The sequence below is a fragment of the Taudactylus pleione genome, unplaced genomic scaffold (assembly GCF_031769625.1).
Source record: "Taudactylus pleione unplaced genomic scaffold, aTauple2 ptg000614l, whole genome shotgun sequence".
In the NCBI taxonomy this organism is placed as follows: Eukaryota; Metazoa; Chordata; class Amphibia; order Anura; family Myobatrachidae; genus Taudactylus; species Taudactylus pleione.
This window is the reverse complement of record NW_028285016.1, coordinates 250889-271866: the sequence shown is the minus strand read 5'-3', so window position 1 is coordinate 271866 and position 20978 is coordinate 250889. Positions and strand designations below refer to the sequence as shown.

Below are 20978 nucleotides of genomic sequence, written 5' to 3'. Positions count from 1 at the left end.
GCCCTGGTCACCTCCTCTATATCCCTGTACCGCACTAATCCCCTCCTCTATACCCCTGTACCGCCCTAATCACCTCCTCTATATCCCTGTACCGCCCTAATCACCTCCTCTATATCTCTGTACCGCCCTAATCACCTCCTCTATATCCCTGTACCGCCCTAATCACCTCCTCTATATCGCTGTACTGACCTAATCCCCTCCTCTATATCCCTGTACTGCCCTAATCCCCTCCTCTATACCTCTGTACTGCCCCTATATCCCTGTACCGCTCTAATCACCTCCTCTATATCCCTGTACTGCCCTAATCACCTCCTCTATATCCCTGTACTGCCCTAATCACCTCCTCTATATCTCTGTACTGCCCTAATCACCTCCTCTATATCCCTGTACGGCCATAATCACCTCCTCTATATCCCTGTACCGCCCTAATCACCTCCTCTATATCCCTGTACCGCCCTAATCACCTCCTCTATATCCCTGTACCGCCCTAATCACCTCCCCTGTATCCCTGTACCGCCCTAATCACCTCCTCTGTATCCCTGTACCGCCCTAATCCCCTCCTCTGTATCCCTGTACCGCCCTAATCCCCTCCTCTGTATCCCTGTACCGCCCTAATCCCCTCCTCTGTATCCCTGTACTCCCTAATCACCTCCTCTGTATCCCTGTACCGCCCTAATCACCTCCTCTGTATCCCTGTACCGCCCTAATCCCCTCCTCTGTATCCCTGTACCGCTCTAATCCCCTCCTCTGTATCCCTGTACCGCTCTAATCCCCTCCTCTGTATCCCTGTACCACCCTAATCCCCTCCTCTATATCCCTGTACCGCCCTAATCCCCTCCTCTATATCCCTCTAATCCCCTCCTCTATATCCCTGTACTGCCCTAATCACCTCCTCTATATCCCTGTACCGCCCTAATCCCCTCCTCTTTACCCCTGTACCGCCCTAATCCCCTCCTCTATATCCCTGTACCGCCCTAATCACCTCCTCTATATCCCTGTACCACCCTAATCCCTCCTCTATATCCCTGTACCGCCCTAATCCCCTCCTCTATATCCCTGTACCGCCCTAATCACCTCCTCTGTATCCCTGTACCGCTCTAATCCCCTCCTCTGTATCCCTGTACCGCCCTAATCCCCTCCTCTGTATCCCTGTACCGCCCTAATCCCCTCCTCTATACCTCTGTACTGCCCTAATCACCTCCTCTATATCCCTGTACCGCCCTAATCACCTCCTCTATATCCTGTTCCGCCCTAATCACCTCCTCTATACCCCTGTACCGCCCTAATCACCTCCTCTGTATCCCTGTACCGCTCTAATCCCCTCCTCTGTATCCCTGTACCGCCCTAATCCCCTCCTCTGTATCCCTGTAACGCCCTAATCACCTCCTCTCTATCTCTGTACCGCCCTAATCACCTCCTCTATATCCCTGTACCGCCCTAATCACCTCCTGTATATCGCTGTACTGCCCTAATCACCTCCTCTATATCCCTGTACCGCCCTAATCACCTCCTCTATATCCCTGTACCGCCCTAATCACCTCCTCTATATCCCTGTACCGCCCTAATCACCTCCTCTATATCCCTGTACCGCCCTAATCACCTCCTCTATACCCCTGTACCGCCCTAATCACCTCCTCTATATCCCTGTACCGCCCTAATCACCTCCTCTATATCTCTGTACCGCCCTAATCACCTCCTCTATATCCCTGTACCGCCCTAATCCCCTCCTCTATATCGCTGTACTGCCCTAATCCCCTCCTCTATATCCCTGTACCGCCCTAATCCCCTCCTCTATACCTCTGTACTGCCCCTATATCCCTGTACTGCCCTAATCACCTCCTCTATATCCCTGTACTGCCCTAGTCACCTCCTCTATTTCGCTGTACTGCCCTAATCCCCTCCTCTATATCCCTGTACCGCCCTAATCCCCTCCTCTATACCTCTGTACTGCCCCTATATCCCTGTACTGCCCTAATCACCTCCTCTATATCCCTGTACTGCCCTAGTCACCTCCTCTATATCGCTGTACTGCCCTAATCCCCTCCTCTATATCCCTGTACCGCCCTAATCCCTTCCTCTATAACCCTGTGCCGCCCTAATCCCCTCCTCTATATCCCTGTACCGCCCTAATCACCTCCTCTATATCCCTGTACCGCCCTAGTCACCTCCTCTATATCCCTGTACTGCCCTAATCCCTTCCTCTATAACCCTGTACCGCCCTAATCCCCTCCTCTATATCCCTGTACCGCCCTAATCACCTCCTCTATATCCCTGTACCGACCTCGTCACCTCCTCTATATCCCTGTACTGCTCTAATCACCTCCTCTATATCCTTGTACTGCCCTAATCACCTCCTCTATATCCCTGTACTGCCCTAATCCCTTCTATATCCCTGTACCGCCCTAGTCACCTCCTCTATATCCCTGTACCGCCCTAATCCCCTCCTCTATAACCCTGTACCGCCCTAATCCCCTCCTCTATATCCCTGTACTGCCCTAATCCCCTCCTCTATATCCCTGTACTGCCCTTATCACCTCCTCTATGTCCCTGTACTGCCCTAATATCCTCCTCTGTATCCGTGTACTGCCCTAGTCACCTCCTCTATATCCCTGTACTGCCCTAATCCCTTCTATATCCCTGTACCGCCCTAGTCACCTCCTCTATATCCCTGTACCGCCCTAATCACCTCCTCTATATCTCTGTACTGCCCTGATCCCCTCCCCTATATCCCTGTACCGCTCTAATCACCTCCTCTATATCCCTGTACCGCTCTCATCACCTCCTCTATATCCCTCTACCGCCCTGATCACCTCCTCTATATCCCTGTACCGCCCTGATCACCTCCTCTATATCCCTGTACCGCCCTGATCTCCTCCTCTATATCCCTGTACCGCCCTAGTCACCTCCTCTATATCCCTGTACCGCCCTAATCACCTCCTCTATATCCCTGTACCGCCCTAATCACCTCCTCTATATCCCTTTACCGCACTAATCACCTCCTCTATATCCCTGTACTGCACTAATCACCTCCTCTATATCCCTGTACCGCCCTAATCACCTCCTCTATATCCCTGTACCGCCCTAATCACCTCCTCTATATCCCTGTACTGCCCTAATCACCTCCTCTATATCCCTGTACTGCCCTAATCACCTCCTCTATATCCCTGTACTGCCCTAATCACCTCTATATATCTGTACTGCTCTAATCACCTCCTCTATATCCCTGTACTGCCCTAATCACCTCCTCTATATCCCTTTACTGCCCTAATCACCTCCTCTATATCCCTGTACTGCTCTAATCACCTCCTCTATATCCCTGTACTGCCCTAATCCCCTCCTCTATATCCCTGTACTGCTCTAATCACCTTCTCTATATCCCTGTACTGCCCTAATCACCTCTCGTATATCCCTGTACTGCTCTAATCACCTCCTCTATATCCCTGTACTGCCCTAATCCCCTCCTCTATATCCCTGTACTGCTCTAATCACCTCCTCTATATCCCTGTACTGCCCTAATCCCCTCCTCATTATCCCTGTACTGCCCTAATCACCTCTATACACTTGTACTGCCCTAATCCTCTACCCTGTATCCCTGTACTGCCCTAATCCCATCCTCTATATCCCTGTACTGCCCTAATCCCCTCCTCTATATCCCTGTACTGCCCTAATCACCTCTATAACACTGTACTGCCCTAATCCGATACCCTGTATCCCTGTACTGCCCTAATCCCCTGCTCTGTATCCCGTACTGCCCTAATCCCCTCCTCTATACCCCGTACTGCCCTAATCCCCTTTGTATCCCGTACTGCCCTAATACCCTCCTCTATATCCCTGTAGTGCATTAATCCCCTCCTCTATATCCCTGTACTGCCCTAATCCTCTACCCTGTATCCCTGTACTGCCCTAATCCCCTCCTCTATATCCCTGTACTGCCCTAATCACCTCCTCTATATCCCTGTACTGCTCTAATCCCCTCCTCTATATCTCTGTACTCTCCTAATCCCCTCCTCTATATCCCTGTACTGCCCTATTCCCCTCCTCTATATCTCTGTACTCTCCTAATCACCTCCTCTATATCCCTGTACTGCCCTGTTCACCTCCTCTATATCCCTGTACCGCACTAATCCCCTCCTCTATATCCCTGTACTCTCCTAATCACCTCCTCTATATCCCTGTACTGCCCTAATCCCCTCCTCTATATCTCTGTACTGCCCTAATCACCTCCTCTATATCCCTGTACTGCCCTGGTCACCTCCTCTATATCCCTGTACCACACTAATCCCCTCCTCTATACCCCTGTACCGCCCTAATCCCCTCCTCTATATCCCTGTACCGCCCTAATCACCTCCTCTATATCTCTGTACCCACCTAATCACCTCCTCTATATCCCTGTACCGCCCTAATCACCTCCTCTATATCGCTGTACTGCCCTAATCCCCTCCTCTATATCCCTGTACTGCCCTAATCCCCTCCTCTATACCTCTGAACTGCCCCTATATCCCTGTACTGCCCTAATCACCTCCTCTATATCCCTGTACTGCCCTAGTCACCTCCTCTATATCCATGTACTGCCCTAATCACCTCCTCTATATCCCTGTACTGCCCTAATCACCTCCTCTATACCCCTGTACTGCCCTAATCACCTCCTCTATATCCCTGTACCGCCCTAATCACCTCTATATCCCTGTACCGCCCTAATCACCTCCTCTATATCCCTGTACTGCCCTAATCACCTCCTCTATATCCCTGTACTGCCCTAATCACCTCCTCTATATCCCTGTACTGCCCTAATCACCTCCTCTATATCTCTGTACTGCCCTAATCACCTCCTCTATATCCCTGTACGGCCATAATCACCTCCTCTATATCCCTGTACCGCTCTAATCACCTCCTCTATATCCCTGTACCGCCCTAATCACCTCCTCTATATCCCAGTACCGCCCTAATCACCTCCTCTGTATCCCTGTACCGCCCTAATCACCTCCTCTGTATCCCTGTACCGCCCTAATCACCTCCTCTGTATCCCTGTACCGCCCTAATCACCTCCTCTGTATCCCTGTACCGCCCTAATCCCCTCCTCTGTATCCCTGTACCGCCCTAATCCCCTCCTCTGTATCCCTGTACCGCCCTAATCCCCTCCTCTGTATCCCTGTACTCCCTAATCACCTCCTCTGTATCCCTGTACCGCCCTATTCACCTCCTCTGTATCCCTGTACCGCTCTAATCCCCTCCTCTGTATCCCTGTACCGCTCTAATCCCCTCCTCTGTATCCCTGTACCGCTCTAATCCCCTCCTCTATATCCCTGTACCGCCCTAATCCCCTCCTCTATATCCCTGTACCGCCTAATCCCCTCCTCTATATCCCTCTAATCCCCTCCTCTATATCCCTGTACTGCCCTAATCCCCTCCTCTATATCCCTGTACTGCCCTAATCACCTCCTCTATATCCCTGTACTGCCCTAATCCCCTCCTCTATACCCCTGTACTGCCCTAATCCCCTCCTCTATATCCCTGTACGACCCTAATCACCTCCTCTATATCACTGTACCGCCCTAATCCCCTCCTCTATATCCCTGTACCGCCCTAATCACCTCCTCTATATCCCTGTACCGCCCTAATCCCCTGCTTTATACCCCTGTACCGCCCTAATCCCCTCTATACCCCTGTACCGCTCTAATCCCCTCCTCTATATCCCTGTAACGCCCTAATCACCTCCTCTATATCTCTTTACCGCCCTAATCACCTCCTCTATATCCCTGTACCGCCCTAATCACCTCCTGTATATCGCTGTACTGCCCTAATCCCCTCCTCTATATCCCTGTACTGCCCTAATCCCCTCCTCTATACCTCTGTACTGCTCCTATATCCCTGTACTGCCCTAATCACCTCCTCTATATCCCTGTACTGCCCTAGTCACCTCCTCTATATCCCTGTACTGCCCTAATCACCTCCTCTATATTCCTGTACCGCCCTAATCACCTCCTCTATACCCCTGTACCGCCCTAATCACCTCCTCTATATCCCTGTACCGCCCTAATCACCTCCTCTATATCTCTGTACCGCCCTAATCACCTCCTCTATATCCCTGTACCGCCCTAATCACCTCCTCTATATCGCTGTACTGCCCTAATCCCCTCCTCTATATCCCTGTACCGCCCTAATCCCATCCTCTATACCTCTGTGCTGCCCCTATATCCCTCTACTGCCCTAATCACCTCCTCTATATCCCTGTACTGCCCTAGTCACCTCCTCTCTTTCGCTGTACTGCCCTAATCCCCTCCTCTATATCCCTGTACCGCCCTAATCCCCTCCTCTATACCTCTATACTGCCCCGATATCCCTGTACTGCCCTAATCACCTCCTCTATATCCCTGTACTGCCCTAGTCACCTCCTCTATATCGCTGTCCTGCCCTAATCCCCTCCTCTATATCCCTGTACCGCCCTAATCCCTTCCTCTATAACCCTGTACCGCCCTAATCCCCTCCTCTATATCCCTGTACCGCCCTAATCACCTCCACTATATCCCTGTACCGCCCTAATCACCTCCACTATATCCCTGTACTGCCCTAATCCCTTCCTCTATAACCCTGTATCGCCCTAATCCCCTCCTCTATATCCCTGTACCGCCCTAATCACCTCCTCTATATCCCTGTACCGCCCTAGTCACCTCCTCTATATCCCTGTACTGCTCTAATCACCTCCTCTATATCCCTGTACTGCCCTAATCACCTCCTCTATATCCCTGTACCGCCCTAATCCCTTCTATATCCCTGTACCGCCCTAGTCACCTCCTCTATATCCCTGTACCGCCCTAATCCCCTCCTCTATAACCCTGTACCGCCCTAATCCCCTCCTCTATATCCCTGTACTGCCCTAATCCCCTCCTCTATATCCCTGTACTGCCCTGATCACCTCCTCTATGTCCCTGTACTGCCCTAATCTCCTCCTCTGTATCCCTGTACTGCCCTGATCACCTCCTCTATATCCCTGTACCGCCCTAGTCACCTCCTCTATATCCCTGTACTGCCCTAATCCCTTCTATATCCCTGTACCGCCCTAGTCACCTCCTCTATATCCCTGTACCGCCCTGATCCCCTCCTCTATATCCCTTTACCGCTCTAATCACCTCCTCTATATCCCTGTACCGCTCTAATCACCTCCTCTATATCCCTGTACCGCCCTGATCTCCTCCTCTATATCCCTGTACTGCCCTGATCACCTCCTCTATATCCCTGTACTGCCCTGATCACCACCTCTATACCCCTGTACTGCCCTGATCACCTCCTCTATATCCCTGTACAGCCCTGATCACCTCCTCTATAGCCCTGATCACCTCCTCTATATCCCTGTACCGCCCTAGTCACCTCCTCTATATCCCTGTACCGCCCTAATCACCTCCTCTATATCCCTGTACCGCCCTAATCACCTCCTCTATATTCCTGTACCGCCCTAATCACCTCCTCTATATCCCTGTACTGCCCTAATCACCTCCTCTATATCCCTGTACTGCCCTAATCACCTCCTCTATATCCCTGTACTGCCCTAATCACCTCCTCTATATCCCTGTACTGCCCTAATCACCTCCTCTATATCCCTGTACTGCCCTAATCCCCTCCTCATTATCCCTGTACTGCCCTAATCACCTCTATACACTTGTACTGCCCTAATCCTCTACCCTGTATCCCTGTACTGCCCTAATCCCATCCTCTATATCCCTGTACTGCCCTAATCCCCTCCTCTATATCCCTGTACTGCCCTAATCACCTCTATAACACTGTACTGCCCTAATCCGATACCCTGTATCCCTGTACTGCCCTAATCCCCTCCTCTGTATCCCGTAGTGCCCTAATCCCCTCCTCTATACCCCGTACTGCCCTAATCCCCTCTGTATCCCGTACTGCCCTAATACCCTCCTCTATATCCCTGTACTGCATTAATCCCCTCCTCTATATCCCTGTACTGCCCTAATCCTCTACCCTGTATCCCTGTACTGCCCTAATCCCCTCCTCTATATCCCTGTACTGCCCTAATCACCTCCTCTATATCCCTGTACTGCTCTAATCCCCTCCTCTATATCTCTGTACTCTCCTAATCACCTCCTATATATCCCTGTACTGCCCTATTCCCCTCCTCTATATCTCTGTACTCTCCTAATCACCTCCTCTATATCCCTGTACTGCCCTGTTCACCTCCTCTATATCCCTGTACCGCAATAATCCCCTCCTCTATATCCCTGTACTCTCCTAATCACCTCCTCTATATCCCTGTACTGCCCTAATCCCCTCCTCTATATCTCTGTACTGCCCTAATCACCTCCTCTATATCCCTGTACTGCCCTGGTCACCTCCTCTATATCCCTGTACCGCACTAATCCCCTCCTCTATACCCCTGTACCGCCCTAATCCCCTCCTCTATATCCCTGTACCGCCCTAATCACCTCCTCTATATCTCTGTACGCACCTAATCACCTCCTCTATATCCCTGTACCGCCCTAATCACCTCCTCTATATCGCTGTACTGCCCTAATCCCCTCCTCTATATCCCTGTACTGCCCTAATCCCCTCCTCTATACCTCTGAACTGCCCCTATATCCCTGTACTGCCCTAATCACCTCCTCTATATCCCTGTACTGCCCTAGTCACCTCCTCTATATCCATGTACTGCCCTAATCACCTCCTCTATATCCCTGTACTGCCCTAATCACCTCCTCTATACCCCTGTACTGCCCTAATCACCTCCTCTATATCCCTGTACCGCCCTAATCACCTCTATATCCCTGTACCGCCCTAATCACCTCCTCTATATCCCTGTACTGCCCTAATCACCTCCTCTATATCCCTGTACTGCCCTAATCACCTCCTCTATATCTCTGTACTGCCCTAATCACCTCCTCTATATCCCTGTACGGCCATAATCACCTCCTCTATATCCCTGTACCGCTCTAATCACCTCCTCTATATCCCTGTACCGCCCTAATCACCTCCTCTATATCCCAGTACCGCCCTAATCACCTCCTCTGTATCCCTGTACCGCCCTAATCACCTCCTCTGTATCCCTGTACCGCCCTAATCACCTCCTCTTTATCCCTGTACCGCCCTAATCACCTCCTCTGTATCCCTGTACCGCCCTAATCACCTCCTCTGTATCCCTGTACCGCCCTAATCCCCTCCTCTGTATCCCTGTACCGCCCTAATCCCCTCCTCTGTATCCCTGTACTCCCTAATCACCTCCTCTGTATCCCTGTACCGCCCTATTCACCTCCTCTGTATCCCTGTACCGCTCTAATCCCCTCCTCTGTATCCCTGTACCGCTCTAATCCCCTCCTCTATATCCCTGTACCGCTATAATCCCCTCCTCTATATCCCTGTACCGCCCTAATCCCCTCCTCTACATCCCTGTACCGCCCTAATCCCCTCCTCTATATCCCTCTAATCCCCTCCTCTATATCCCTGTACTGCCCTAATCCCCTCCTCTATATCCCTGTACTGCCCTAATCACCTCCTCTATATCCCTGTACTGCCCTAATCCCCTCCTCTATACCCCTATACTGCCCTAATCCCCTCCTCTATATCCCTGTACGACCCTAATCACCTCCTCTATATCCCTGTACCGCCCTAATCCCCTCCTCTATATCCCTGTACCGCCCTAATCACCTCCTCTATATCCCTGTACCGCCCTAATCCCCTGCTTTATACCCCTGTACCGCCCTAATCCCCTCCTCTATACCCCTGTACCGCTCTAATCCCCTCCTCTATATCCCTGTAACGCCCTAATCACCTCCTCTATATCTCTTTACCGCCCTAATCACCTCCTCTATATCCCTGTACCGCCCTAATCACCTCCTGTATATCGCTGTACTGCCCTAATCCCCTCCTCTATATCCCTGTACTGCCCTAATCCCCTCCTCTATACCTCTGTACTGCTCCTATATCCCTGTACTGCCCTAATCACCTCCTCTATATCCCTGTACTGCCCTAGTCACCTCCTCTATATCCCTGTACTGCCCTAATCACCTCCTCTATATCCCTGTACCACCCTAATCACCTCCTCTATATCCCTGTACCGCCCTAATCACCTCCTCTATATCTCTGTACCGCCCTAATCACCTCCTCTATATCCCTGTACCGCCCTAATCACCTCCTCTATATCGCTGTACTGCCCTAATCCCCTCCTCTATATCCCTGTACCGCCCTAATCCCATCCTCTATACCTCTGTGCTGCCCCTATATCCCTCTACTGCCCTAATCACCTCCTCTATATCCCTGTACTGCCCTAGTCACCTCCTCTCTTTCGCTGTACTGCCCTAATCCCCTCCTCTATATCCCTGTACCGCCCTAATCCCCTCCTCTATACCTCTATACTGCCCCTATATCCCTGTACTGCCCTAATCACCTCCTCTATATCCCTGTACTGCCCTAGTCACCTCCTCTATATCGCTGTCCTGCCCTAATCCCCTCCTCTATATCCCTGTACCGCCCTAATCCCTTCCTCTATAACCCTGTACCGCCCTAATCCCCTCCTCTATATCCCTGTACCGCCCTAATCACCTCCACTATATCCCTGTACCGCCCTAGTCAACTCCACTATATCCCTGTACTGCCCTAATCCCTTCCTCTATAACCCTGTATCGCCCTAATCCCCTCCTCTATATCCCTGTACCGCCCTAATCACCTCCTCTATATCCCTGTACCGCCCTAGTCACCTCCTCTATATCCCTGTACTGCTCTAATCACCTCCTCTATATCCCTGTACTGCCCTAATCACCTCCTCTATATCCCTGTACCGCCCTAATCCCTTCTATATCCCTGTACCGCCCTAGTCACCTCCTCTATATCCCTGTACCGCCCTAATCCCCTCCTCTATAACCCTGTACCGCCCTAATCCCCTCCTCTATATCCCTGTACTGCCCTAATCCCCTCCTCTATATCCCTGTACTGCCCTGATCACCTCCTCTATGTCCCTGTACTGCCCTAATCTCCTCCTCTGTATCCCTGTACTGCCCTGATCACCTCCTCTATATCCCTGTACCGCCCTAGTCACCTCCTCTATATCCCTGTACCGCCCTGATCCCCTCCTCTATATCCCTTTACCGCTCTAATCACCTCCTCTATATCCCTGTACCGCTCTAATCACCTCCTCTATATCCCTGTACCGCCCTGATCTCCTCCTCTATATCCCTGTACTGCCCTGATCACCTCCTCTATATCCCTGTACTGCCCTGATCACCACCTCTATACCCCTGTACTGCCCTGATCACCTCCTCTATATCCCTGTACAGCCCTGATCACCTCCTCTATAGCCCTGATCACCTCCTCTATATCCCTGTACCGCCCTAGTCACCTCCTCTATATCCCTGTACCGCCCTAATCACCTCCTCTATATCCCTGTACCGCCCTAATCACCTCCTCTATATCCCTGTACCGCACTAATCACCTCCTCTATATCCCTGTACTGCACTAATCACCTCCTCTATATCCCTGTACCGCCCTAATCACCTCCTCTATATTCCTGTACCGCCCTAATCACCTCCTCTATATCCCTGTACTGCCCTAATCACCTCCTCTATATCCCTGTACTGCCCTAATCACCTCCTCTATATCCCTGTACTGCCCTAATCACCTCCTCTATATCCCTGTACTGCCCTAATCACCTCCTCATTATCCCTGTACTGCCCTAATCACCTCTATAACACTGTACTGCCCTAATCCGATACCCTGTATCCCTGTACTGCCCTAATCCCCTCCTCTGTATCCCGTAGTGCCCTAATCCTCTCCTCTATACCCCGTACTGCCCTAATCCCCTCTGTATCCCGTACTGCCCTAATACCCTCCTCTATATCCCTGTACTGCATTAATCCCCTCCTCTATATCCCTGTACTGCCCTAATCCTCTACCCTGTATCCCTGTACTGCCCTAATCCCCTCCTCTATATCCCTGTACTGCCCTAATCACCTCCTCTATATCCCTGTACTGCTCTAATCCCCTCCTCTATATCTCTGTACTCTCCTAATCACCTCCTATATATCCCTGTACTGCCCTAATCCCCTCCTCTATATCTCTGTACTCTCCTAATCACCTCCTCTATATCCCTGTACTGCCCTGGTCTCCTCCTCTATATCCCTGTACCGCACTAATCCCCTCCTCTATACCCCTGTAGCGCCCTAATCACCTCCTCTATATCCCTGTACCGCCCTGATCACCTCCTCTATATCCCTGTACTGCCCTGATCACCTCCTCTGTATCCCTGTACTGCCCTGATCACCACCTCTATACCCCTGTACTGCCCTGATCACCTCCTCTATATCCCTGTACTGCCCTGATCACCTCCTCTATATCCCTGTACTGCCCTGATCACCTCCTCTGTATCCCTGTACCGCCCTGATCCCCTCCTCTATATCCCTGTACCGCCCTAGTCACCTCCTCTATATCCCTGTACCGCCCTAATCACCTCCTCTATATCCCTGTACCGCCCTAATCACCTCCTCTATATCCCTGTACCTCCCTAATCACCTCCTCTATATCCCTGTACCGCCCTAATCACCTCCTCTATATCCCTGTACCGCACTAATCACCTCCTCTATACCCCTGTACCGCCCTAATCACCTCCTCTATATCCCTGTACCGCCCTAATCACCTCCTCTATATTCCTGTACCGCCCTAATCACCTCCTCTATATCCCTGTACTGCCCTAATCACCTCCTCTATATCCCTGTACTGCCCTAATCACCTCCTCTATATCCCTGTACTGCCCTAATCACCTCCTCTATATCCCTGTACTGCCCTAATCACCTCCTCTATATCCCTGTACTGCTCTAATCACCTCCTTTATATCCCTTTACCGCCCTAATCACCTCCTCTATACCCCTGTACCGCCCTAATCACCTCCTCTATAACCCTGTACCGCCCTAATACCCTCCTCTATATCCCTGTACCGCCCTAATCCCCTCCTCTATATCCCTGTACTGCCCTAATCCCCTCCTCTATATCCCGGTACTGCCCTAATCCCCTCCTCTATATCCCTTGTCTGCCCTAATCACCTCCTCTATATCCCTGTTCTGCCGTAATCACCTTCTCTATATAACTGTACTGCCCTGGTCCCATCCTCTATATCCCTGTACTATCCTAATCACCTCCTCTATATCCCAGTACTGCCCTAATCCCCTCCTCTATATCCCTGTACTGCCCTATTCCCCTCCTCTGTACCCCTGTACTGCCCTATTGCCCTCCTCTGTACCCCTGTACTGCCCTAATAACCTCCTCTGTATCCCTGTACCGCCCTAATCCCCTCCTCTATACCCCTGTACCGCCCTATTCCCCTCCTCTATATCCCTGTACCGCCCTAATCCCCTCCTCTATATCCCTGTACCGCCCTAATCACCTCCTCTATACACCTGTACCGCCCTAATCACCTCCTCTATATCCCTGTACCGCCCTAATCCCCTCCTCTATATCCCTGTACCGTCCTAATCCCCTCCTCTATATCCCTGTACCGCCCTAATCCCCTCCACTGTATCCCTGTACCGCCCTAATCCCCTCCACTGTATCCCTGTACCGCCCTAATCCCCTCCACTGTATCCCTGTACCGCCCTAATCCCCTCCACTGTATCCCTGTTCCGCCCTAATCCCCTCCACTGTATCCCTGTACCGCCCTAATCCCCTCCACTGTATCCCTGTACCGCCCTAATCCCCTCCTCTGTATTCCTGTAACGCCCTAATCACCTCCTCTCTATCCCTGTACTGCCCTAATCCCCTCCTCTGTATCTCTGTACTGCCCTAATCACCTCCTCTACATCCCTGTCGTCTCCTAATCCCCTCCTCTATACCCCTGTACCGCCCTAATCCCCTGCTCTGTATCCCTGTACCGCCCTGATCCCCTCCTCTATATCCCTGTACCGCCCTAGTCACCTCCTCTATATCCCTGTACCGCCCTAATCACCTCCTCTATATCCCTGTACCGCCCTAATCACCTCCTCTATATCCCTGTACCGCACTAATCACCTCCTCTATATCCCTGTACCGCCCTAATCACCTCCTCTATATCCCTGTACCGCACTAATCACCTCCTCTATACCCCTGTACCGCCCTAATCACCTCCTCTATATCCCTGTACCGCCCTAATCACCTCCTCTATATTCCTGTACCGCCCTAATCACCTCCTCTATATCCCTGTACTGCCCTAATCACCTCCTCTATATCCCTGTACTGCCCTAATCACCTCCTCTATATCCCTGTACTGCCCTAATCACCTCCTCTATATCCCTGTACTGCCCTAATCACCTCCTCTATATCCCTGTACTGCTCTAATCACCTCCTTTATATCCCTTTACCGCCCTAATCACCTCCTCTATACCCCTGTACCGCCCTAATCACCTCCTCTATAACCCTGTACCGCCCTAATACCCTCCTCTATATCCCTGTACCGCCCTAATCCCCTCCTCTATATCCCTGTACTGCCCTAATCCCCTCCTCTATATCCCGGTACTGCCCTGATCCCCTCCTCTATATCCCTTGTCTGCCCTAATCACCTCCTCTATATCCCTGTTCTGCCGTAATCACCTTCTCTATATCACTGTACTGCCCTGGTCCCATCCTCTATATCCCTGTACTATCCTAATCACCTCCTCTATATCCCAGTACTGCCCTAATCCCCTCCTCTATATCCCTGTACTGCCCTATTCCCCTCCTCTGTACCCCTGTACTGCCCTATTGCCCTCCTCTGTACCCCTGTACTGCCCTAATAACCTCCTCTGTATCCCTGTACCGCCCTAATCCCCTCCTCTATACCCCTGTACCGCCCTATTCCCCTCCTCTATATCCCTGTACCGCCCTAATCCCCTCCTCTATATCCCTGTACCGCCCTAATCACCTCCTCTATACACCTGTACCGCCCTAATCACCTCCTCTATATCCCTGTACCGCCCTAATCCCCTCCTCTATATCCCTGTACCGTCCTAATCCCCTCCTCTATATCCCTGTACCGCCCTAATCCCCTCCACTGTATCCCTGTACCGCCCTAATCCCCTCCACTGTATCCCTGTTCCGCCCTAATCCCCTCCACTGTATCCCTGTACCGCCCTAATCCCCTCCACTGTATCCCTGTACCGCCCTAATCCCCTCCTCTGTATTCCTGTAACGCCCTAATCACCTCCTCTCTATCCCTGTACTGCCCTAATCCCCTCCTCTGTATCTCTGTACTGCCCTAATCACCTCCTCTACATCCCTGTCGTCTCCTAATCCCCTCCTCTATACCCCTGTACCGCCCTAATCCCCTGCTCTGTATCCCTGTACCGCCCTAATCACCTCCTCTGTATCCCTGTACTGCCCTAATCCCCTCCTCTCTATCCCTGTACTGTCCTAATCCCCTCCTATATATCCCTGTACCGCTCTAATCCCCTCCTCTGTATCCCTATACCGCTCTAATCCCCTGCTCTATATCCCTGTACTGCCCTAATCCCCTCCTCTGTATCCCTGTACCGCCCTAATCACCTGCTCTGTATCCCTGTACCGCACTAATCCCCTCCTCTGTATCACCTCCTCTATATCCCTGTACTGCCCTAATCACCTCCTATATATCCCTGTACCGCCCTGATCACCTCCTCTATATCCCTGTACCGCCCTGATCACCTCCTCTATACCCCTGTACTGCCCTGATCACCTCCTCTATATCCCTGTACCGCCCTAATCACCTCCTCTATATCCCTGTACTGCCCTTATCACCTCCTCTATATCCCTGTACTGCCCTAATCCCCTCCTCTATATCCCTGTACTGCCCTAATCCCCTCCTCTATATCCATGTACTGCCCTAATCATCTCCTCTATACCCCTGTACTGCCCTAATCACCTCCTCTATACCCCTGTACTGCCCTAATCACCTCCTCTATATCCCTTAAATGCCCTAATCACTTCCTCTATATCCCTGAACCGCCCTAATCACTTCCTCTATACGTCTGTACCGCTCTAATCACCTCCTCTATATCCCTGTACTGCCCTAATCACCTCCTCTATATCCCTGTACTCCCTAATCACCTCTATATTCCTGTACTGCCCTAATCCCCTCCTCTGTATCCCTGTACTACCCTAATCCCCTCCTCTATATCCCTTAACTGCCCTAATCACTTCCTCTATACCCCTGTACTGCCCTTATCACCTCCTCTATATCCCTGAACCGCCCTAATCACCTCCTCTATATCCCTGAACCGCCCTAATCACTTCCTCTATACCCCTGCACCGCCCTAATCACCTCCTCTATATCCCTGTACCGTCCTAATCCCCTCCTCTATATATCTGTACTGCCCTAATCACCTCCTCTATATCCCTGTACTGCCCTAATCATCTCCTCTATATCCCTGTACTGCCCTAATCCCCTCCTCTATATCCCTGTACTGCCCTAATCCCCTCCTCTATATCCCTGTTCTGCCCTAATCACCTCCTCTATATTCCTGTACTGCCCTAATCCCCTCCTCTATATCCCTGTACTGCCCTAACCCTCTACCCTGTATCCCTGTACTGCCCTAATCACCTCCTCTATATCCCTTAACTGCCCTAATCACTTCCTCTATACCCCTGTACTGCCCTAATCACCTCCTCTATATCCCTGAACCGCCCTAATCACTTCCTCTATACCCCTGTACTGCCCTAATCACCTCCTCTATATCCCTGTACTCCCTAATCACCTCCTCTATATTCCTGTACTGCCCTAATCCCCTCCTCTATATTCCTGTACTGCCCTAATCCCCTCCTCTGTATCCCTGTACTGCCCTAATCCCCTCCTCTATATCCCTGAACTGCCCTAATCACTTCCTCTATACCCCTGTACTGCCCTAATCACCTCCTCTATATCCCTGAACCGCCCTAATCACCTCCTCTATATCCCTGAACCGCCTTAATCACTTCCTCTATACCCCTGTACTGCCATAATCATCTCCTCTATATCCCTGTACCGCCCTAATCCCCTCCTCTATATATCTGTACCGCCGTAATCACCTCCTCTATACCCCTGTACTGCCCTAATCACCTCCTCTATATCCCTGTACTGCCCTAATCACCTCCTCTATATCCCTGTACTGCCCTAATCCCCTCCTCTATATCCCTGTACTGCCCTAATCACCTCCTCTGTATCCCTGTACTGCCCTAGTCCCCTCTTCTATATCCCTGTTCTGCCCTAATCATCTCCTCTGTATCCCTGTACTGCCCTAATTCCCTCCTCTGTATCCCTGTTCTGCCCTAATCATCTCCTCTGTATCCCTGTACTGCCCTAATCCCCTCCTCTGTATCCCTGTACTGCCCTAATCCCGTCCTCTGTATCCCTGTACTGCCCTAATCCCCTCCTCTGTATCCCTGTACTGCCCTAATCCCCTCCTCTGTATCCCTGTACTGCCCTAAGCCCCTCCTCTGTATCCCTGTACTGCCCTAAGCCCCTCCTCTGTATCCCTCTACTGCCCTAATCCCCTCCTCTGTATCCCTGTACTGTCCTAATCCCCTCCTCTAAAACAGCTGACAGGAAAACTATATCTTGCAATATTGCCTCCTAAACAAAAATAATATATAGATAAAGTTTATTATAGTTAATTTTTAATTATCATCTCCCACAGTACACTGGATGATAGATCATTCAGCTACTGCCTGGATAGGTGACTGCTGGGAAGGGGACATTATACAGTAACACCAGGGGATGTGTCTGGGTGATGACTGGGGAGGTGACTGCTGGGAATGGGACATTATACAGTAACACCAGGGGATGTGTCTGGGTGATGACAGGAGAGGTGACTGCTGGGAATGGGACATTATACAGTAACACCAGGGGATGCGTCTGGGTGATGACTGGAGAGGTAACTGCTGGGAATGGGACATTATACAGTAACACCAGGGGATGTGTCTGGGTAATGACTGGGGAGGTGACTGCTGGGAATGGGACATTATACAGTAACACCGGGGGATGCGTCTGGGTGATGACTGGAGAGGTGACTGCTGGGAATAGGACATTATACAGTAACACCGGGGGATGCGTCTGGGTGATGACTGGAGAGGTGACTGCTGGGAATAGGACATTATACAGTAACCCCGGGGGATGCGTCTGGGTGATGACTGGATAGGTGACTGCTGGGAATAGGACATTATACAGTAACACCGGGGGATGCGTCTGGGTGATGACTGGAGAGGTGACTGCTGGGAATGGGACATTATACAGTAACACCGGGGGATGCGTCTGAGTGATGACTGGAGAGGCGACTGCTGGGATTGGGACATTATACAGTAACCCCAGGGGATTTGTCTGGGTGATGACTGGAGAGGCGACTGCTGGGAATGGGACATTATACAGTAACACCAGGGGATGTGTCTGGGTTATGACTGGAGAGGTGACTGCTGGGAATGGGACATTATACAGTAACACCAGGGGATGTGTCTGGGTGATGACTGGATAGGTGACTGCTGGGAAGGGGACATTATACAGTAACACCGGGGGATTTGTCTGGGTGATGACTGGAGAGATGACTGCTGGGAATGGGACATTATACAGTAACACCAGTGGATGTGTCTGGGTGATGACTGGAGAGGTTACTGCTGGGAATGGGACATTATACAGTAACACCAGGGGATGTGTCTGGGTGATGACTGGAGAGGTGATTGCTGGGAATGGTACATTATACAGTAACACCACGGGTTGTGTCTGAGTGATGACTGGAGAGGTGACTGCTGGGAATGGGATATTATACAGTAACACCGGGGGATTTGTCTGTGTGATGACTGGAGAGGTGACTGCTGGGAATGGGACATTATACAGTAACACCAGGGGATGTGTCTGGGTGATGACTGGAGAGGTGACTGCTGGGAAGGGGACATTATACAGTAACACCAGGGGTTGTGTCTGAGTGATGACTGGAGAGGTGACTGCTGGGAATGGGATATTATACAGTAACACCAGGGAATGTTCTGGGTGATGACTGGAGAGGTGACTGCTGGGAATGGGACATTATACAGTAGCACCAGGGGATGTGTCTGGGTGATGACTGGGGAGGTGACTGCTGGGAATGGGACATTATACAGTAACACCAGGGGAGTGTCTGGCTGATGACTGTATCATTGTGTGTGTCAGGTTGGGTGTCATAAGGTGTCAGGATGTCACAATGTCACTGTCTATGTCTCCATGCAGGAGGGGGAATATATAGAGAAACACAAGGGTCTGTACAAGGACGTGATGATGGCGATTCAACTGCCCCTCATATCACTGGGTAAGAGGAGACTGTTGTTTATTGTACAGGGAGAGCAGGTATTGGGACCCCCTATATACACACACTATATGTTAATCACATATACAATATACTCAGTCACTGTGTGTCTCCTACAGATGGGCACAGTAACAGAAATACCCCAGAGAGATGTCCATGTCCTCTTTATTCCCAGGATTATACAGCTAAGAATCACAGGATCCCACTTGAGCATCAGGTAGGTGGGAGTTATGGTCTTAGCAATATACTAAGGGTGACTGTCATTATGTGATGTGTTCAGAAACCATGTATATCCTATACTCTGATTTTATACTGTCTAATCTCCATTAATTAAATTAAACACTATTAAATTGTTATTATTTTGTGGTTGTTTTAGGGAGAACATTGGTTTGATATGAAGGCAGAAGATCCAAAGGGAGAAGAAGAGACGTATGTGACTGATATTAAGGCAGAAGATCTAGAGGGAGAAGAAGAGACGTATGTGACTGATATAAAGGCAGAAGATATAGAAGGAGAAGAAGAGACATTTGTGGCTGATATGAAGCCAGAAGATATAGAGGGAGAAGAAGAGACGTATGTGACTGATATAAAGGGAGAAGAAGAGACCTATGTGAATGATATAAAGGCAGAAGATACAGAGGGAGAAGAAGAGACGTATGTGACTGATGTAAAGGCAGAAGATATAGCGGGAGAAGAAACGTATATGAGGGGAGATCAGCAGTGTAAGGTGGAGGAAATCCCTACAGATATAAGCACAGGTGAGTAATCACATATTAGAGAATAGAGTCACATATTCTCATTCCTCAGTCACAATAGTCTATTATCCTAAACCCTCCTCTGTCAGTACAAATTAATGAGGGAATTGTATCTGCCCAGTGGCTGAATCTAGAGTCATCAGCCCCTATTATACTCCTGCTCTCCTCCTCACATCATGTCACTATGTGTTACCAGCCCAGAGATCTGACCAGTCTCCTCCCCGCACTCTTTGGTGTATCTCATACATCAGGAGCCATCAGCCCCTTTTATACTCCTGCTTTCCCCCTCACATCATGTCACTGTGTGTTACCAGCCCAGAGATCTGATCAGTGTCCTCCCCACACTCTCTGGTGTATCTCATACATCAGGAGCCATCAGCCCCTATTATCCTCCTTCTTTCCCCATCACATCATGTCACTGTGTGTCACCAGCCCAGAGATCTGACCAGTCTCCTCCCAAAACTCTAGTTTATCTCATACATCAGGAGCCATCAGCCCCTATTATACTCCTGGTCTCCTCCTCACATCACGTCACTGTGTGTTACCAGCCCAGAGATCTGACCAGACTCCTCCCCACACTCTCTGGTGTATCTCATACATCAGGAGCCATCAGCCCCTATTATACTCCTGCTCTCCCCCTCACATCATGTCACTGTGTGTTACCAGCCCAGAGATCTGACCAGACTCCTCCCCACACTCTCTGGTGTATCTCATACATCAGGAGCCATCAGCCCCTATTATACTCCTGCTCTCCCCCTCACATCATGTCACTGTGTGTTACCAGCCCAGAGATCTGACCAGTTTCCTCCCCACACTTTCTGGTGTATCTCATACATCAGGAGCCATCAGCCCCTATTATACTCCTTGTCTCCTCCTCACATCATGTCACTGTGTGTTACCAGCCCAGAGATCTGACCAGTCTCCTCCCCACACTTTCTGGTGTATCTCATACATCAGGAGCCATCAGCCCCTATTATACTCCTGCTCTCCCCCTCAC

At 50.6% G+C, this 20978-nt stretch overlaps 1 protein-coding gene across 3 annotated transcripts in view; it reads left to right on the top strand.

Annotated features, from left to right (window-relative positions):
* LOC148479705 (uncharacterized) overlaps positions 1–20978 on the top strand; it is an 88252-nt gene that overhangs the window by 54122 nt on the left and 13152 nt on the right. For 2 of the 3 annotated variants that reach the window (XM_088454418.1, XM_088454415.1), the window contains exons 1-3: positions 19145–19229; positions 19346–19443; positions 19603–19984. In XM_088454418.1, coding sequence (XP_088310544.1) covers positions 19145–19229; positions 19346–19443; positions 19603–19984 — 565 coding nt within the window. Of the gene's footprint in view, positions 1–19144; positions 19230–19345; positions 19444–19602; positions 19985–20978 lie in introns of those variants that run through there. The other variant, XM_088454419.1, reaches the window with a different exon arrangement.